Raw genomic sequence first — 2,517 nt, forward strand, 5'->3', positions numbered from 1 at the left:
GTGCTCGCCAGACAGAAAGAGACATAGAGACAGAAAGCGAGAAATCACCCTCCAGGGGGGATGGTCACGCCGCAATCCCTTCTCCTCCATTCTCCTCTGGGGATCTTGGGCACAGACACACACGTGCCCGGCATGAGTTTTAAGCCACCGGGTCCAGGACGCGAACCGCGGTCGACTACGTGGGAGTCCAGCGACATAGCCATTATGCTAACTGCTGGTTCCCAAAAGTAATTCTTTAAAAAAAGGAATAAACAAGCAAATGGACACAACCCTGGTTATAAGCATCTTATCACACAAAGATGCATGCTATTCCTGTTATTAACAAGTACCCTAAAAGACCTGAGAAACCCAGAAATCAGGGTTTGCAGGCATCTTATTCAGGTTCCATCTAAGCAATCCAGCCTACCTCAAAGGTGTGCTGACCAGCCTGTTACACCTACATCTCCCTCCCTGCCTAGAGTCCTCCAACCCACTCACCTGAGCCAGCTGGTCCTCAGCCAAAACAGTCCCTCGCTCTTTATACTTGGCCTGTCAGACAAAGAGACCAGCATGAGTTGAGAAGAGGCGCTGGGGCTCCCACTTGCGGGGCGACAGTTTTCGTATGAAATGACGATAACCTCTTCTCAATGGTGTTTTAGGGAGAGGGAGAGGGTAAGGAAGTAGAATCGACTCGCCTGTAGTCAAATTTGGGGAAGTGGAGGAAAGGGCTGGCGGATCTGGGATGCTGGCGCTCCGATCCAGCGGAGCTGGAGCGACTCAGGTCCCCGGGCCTGAGAAGCCGTCCCAGATTCGGAAGGGAGGCGATCTAAGGGGAAGGATCGCTCCGGGAGAAGCCAGGGTCTCGCGGGTCAGGGGTGGGCTGCGGGTCGGCCTTCTTCCCCCTCACCTCGGCCAGCTTCTTCTTGGCGATGGCGCCGGCTCCCACCCCGCGGCGGTGCATCGCCGCCCTGGGCCCGGGCCGCCCCGGTGCTGGGACCCCAGGTCTCGGCGTTCGGGACTCCGCCGCTCGCTCCTAACACGGAAGCCCAGGCTGCACGTCATCGGCGCGCGCCGGAAGCCACGCGCCGCACTTCCTGCCGCGGGGGCGATATGTTCCGCAAAAAGCCCCGGCTTCCGCGGCTGGCTAAGCTCGGCTGGGCTCGGCGGCTGAGATTGCACCGGGCTGGCGCACGGGCAGAGCTCCGGGTGGGGACGCGGAGACCCGGTCGCCATCGCACGGTCCCGCGCGTCCTGTCCACTTGGACGCCCTGATCTTCTCGTGACTGTCACTTCACTCCACCTGGAGGTCAACAGGTGCTCCTGGAACACCTACTACGTGCTGACCATCGAGGGGTCCAAATTAAGCGTAGAACAGACCATAGCTCAATTCCACTATATACGGTCCAGTAATTTGAGGCAAATTCCTTAATGTCTTGTATTTCACCATCCACACTTGTGAATTAGAATAATAGCTAGTGATGAAATTATTGTGAGGGTTAAGTGAAAACACATGTAATAAAGCATTTAGTGCAACGCTTGGCGTAGAAATAACAGTTAAAATATGGGTTCATCATCTGGGGTTGGAATCAGACATCTATGTGTTTGGAAAGTCCCTCGGGTGATTTTGATAGCGTTACTGTGTCTAACAAGGAGCTAACGGAGGACTCTTAAATCAAGATCAGATTGTTTTTAGAAAAACTAATGGCTGGGGCCAGCAGGTGGTGTGGTGGTTGGGGTGCTGGGCTCCCACATGACCAACTGCAGTTGGAGTCCTGGCCTTGGCGGCTTGCTTTCTCATTTCCCTTCTGTGCCGTTTCCCCTTTGATGAGCACATGTACCCTATCCAAATTAAAAGTGATAATAAACATAAACACAATTAAATAATTATTTTTTAAGTTAGAAAAGAAAAACTAATGACAGCTTGGACTCACTCAAGTCAACTGTAATTCAAAGTAGAAACAAAGAAGGCTACAATTAGATCATGATGGTGGGGCCAGCAGGTGGCATGGTAGTTAAGGCACTGGATTCGCACATGATCAACTGTGCTTCTAGTCCTGGACCTGGTGTCTTGCTTTCTCACTTTCCCTCTCGCTCTCTTTGTCTCTCTCTCTAGTCAAATTAAAAATTAATAATGATTGTGAACCAGCAGTTAGCGTAATGGCTATGTCGCTGGACTCCCACGTAGTCGACCACGGTTCGCGTCCCGGACCCAGTGGCTTAAAACTCACGCCAGGTGCTTGTGCGTGCGTGCCCAAGATCCCGAGAGGAGAATGGAGGAAAAGGGATTGCGGCGTGACCATCCCCCCTGGGGGTGATTTCTCGCTTTCTGTCTCTCTGTCTCTCTCTGTCTGGCGAGCACACGCGCCCTATAGCGAAAACCTCTAAAAAAAAATTAATAATGATAAATAAAATTAAATAATTATTTACAGGCCAGAGAGAAGAGTACTGACAAAGATATTAAGGGAGCCGACAGGTGGTATGGTGGTTAAGGGCACTGGACTCCCACATGGCCAACCACAGTTAAGTCCTGAACCTGGT

At 52.0% G+C, this 2,517-nt stretch overlaps 1 protein-coding gene across 2 annotated transcripts in view; it reads right to left on the minus strand.

Annotated features, from left to right (window-relative positions):
* Positions 1 to 1,048, minus strand: part of SNF8 (SNF8 subunit of ESCRT-II) — a 31,017-nt gene extending 29,969 nt beyond the window's left edge. The window contains exons 1-2 of one of the 2 annotated variants that reach the window (XM_006166146.3): positions 887 to 1,047; positions 478 to 528 (exon numbers count right to left, since the gene is read on the minus strand). In XM_006166146.3, coding sequence (XP_006166208.1) covers positions 478 to 528; positions 887 to 940 — 105 coding nt within the window. In that variant the 5' untranslated portion in view covers positions 941 to 1,047. Of the gene's footprint in view, positions 1 to 477; positions 529 to 886 lie in introns of both variants that reach the window. The other variant, XM_027767339.1, reaches the window with a different exon arrangement.
* Between the last annotated feature and the right edge of the window lie 1,469 nt (positions 1,049 to 2,517).

This window comes from Tupaia chinensis, unplaced genomic scaffold, assembly GCF_000334495.1.
Source record: "Tupaia chinensis unplaced genomic scaffold, TupChi_1.0 Scaffold144171_2, whole genome shotgun sequence".
Taxonomy (NCBI): Eukaryota; Metazoa; Chordata; class Mammalia; order Scandentia; family Tupaiidae; genus Tupaia; species Tupaia belangeri.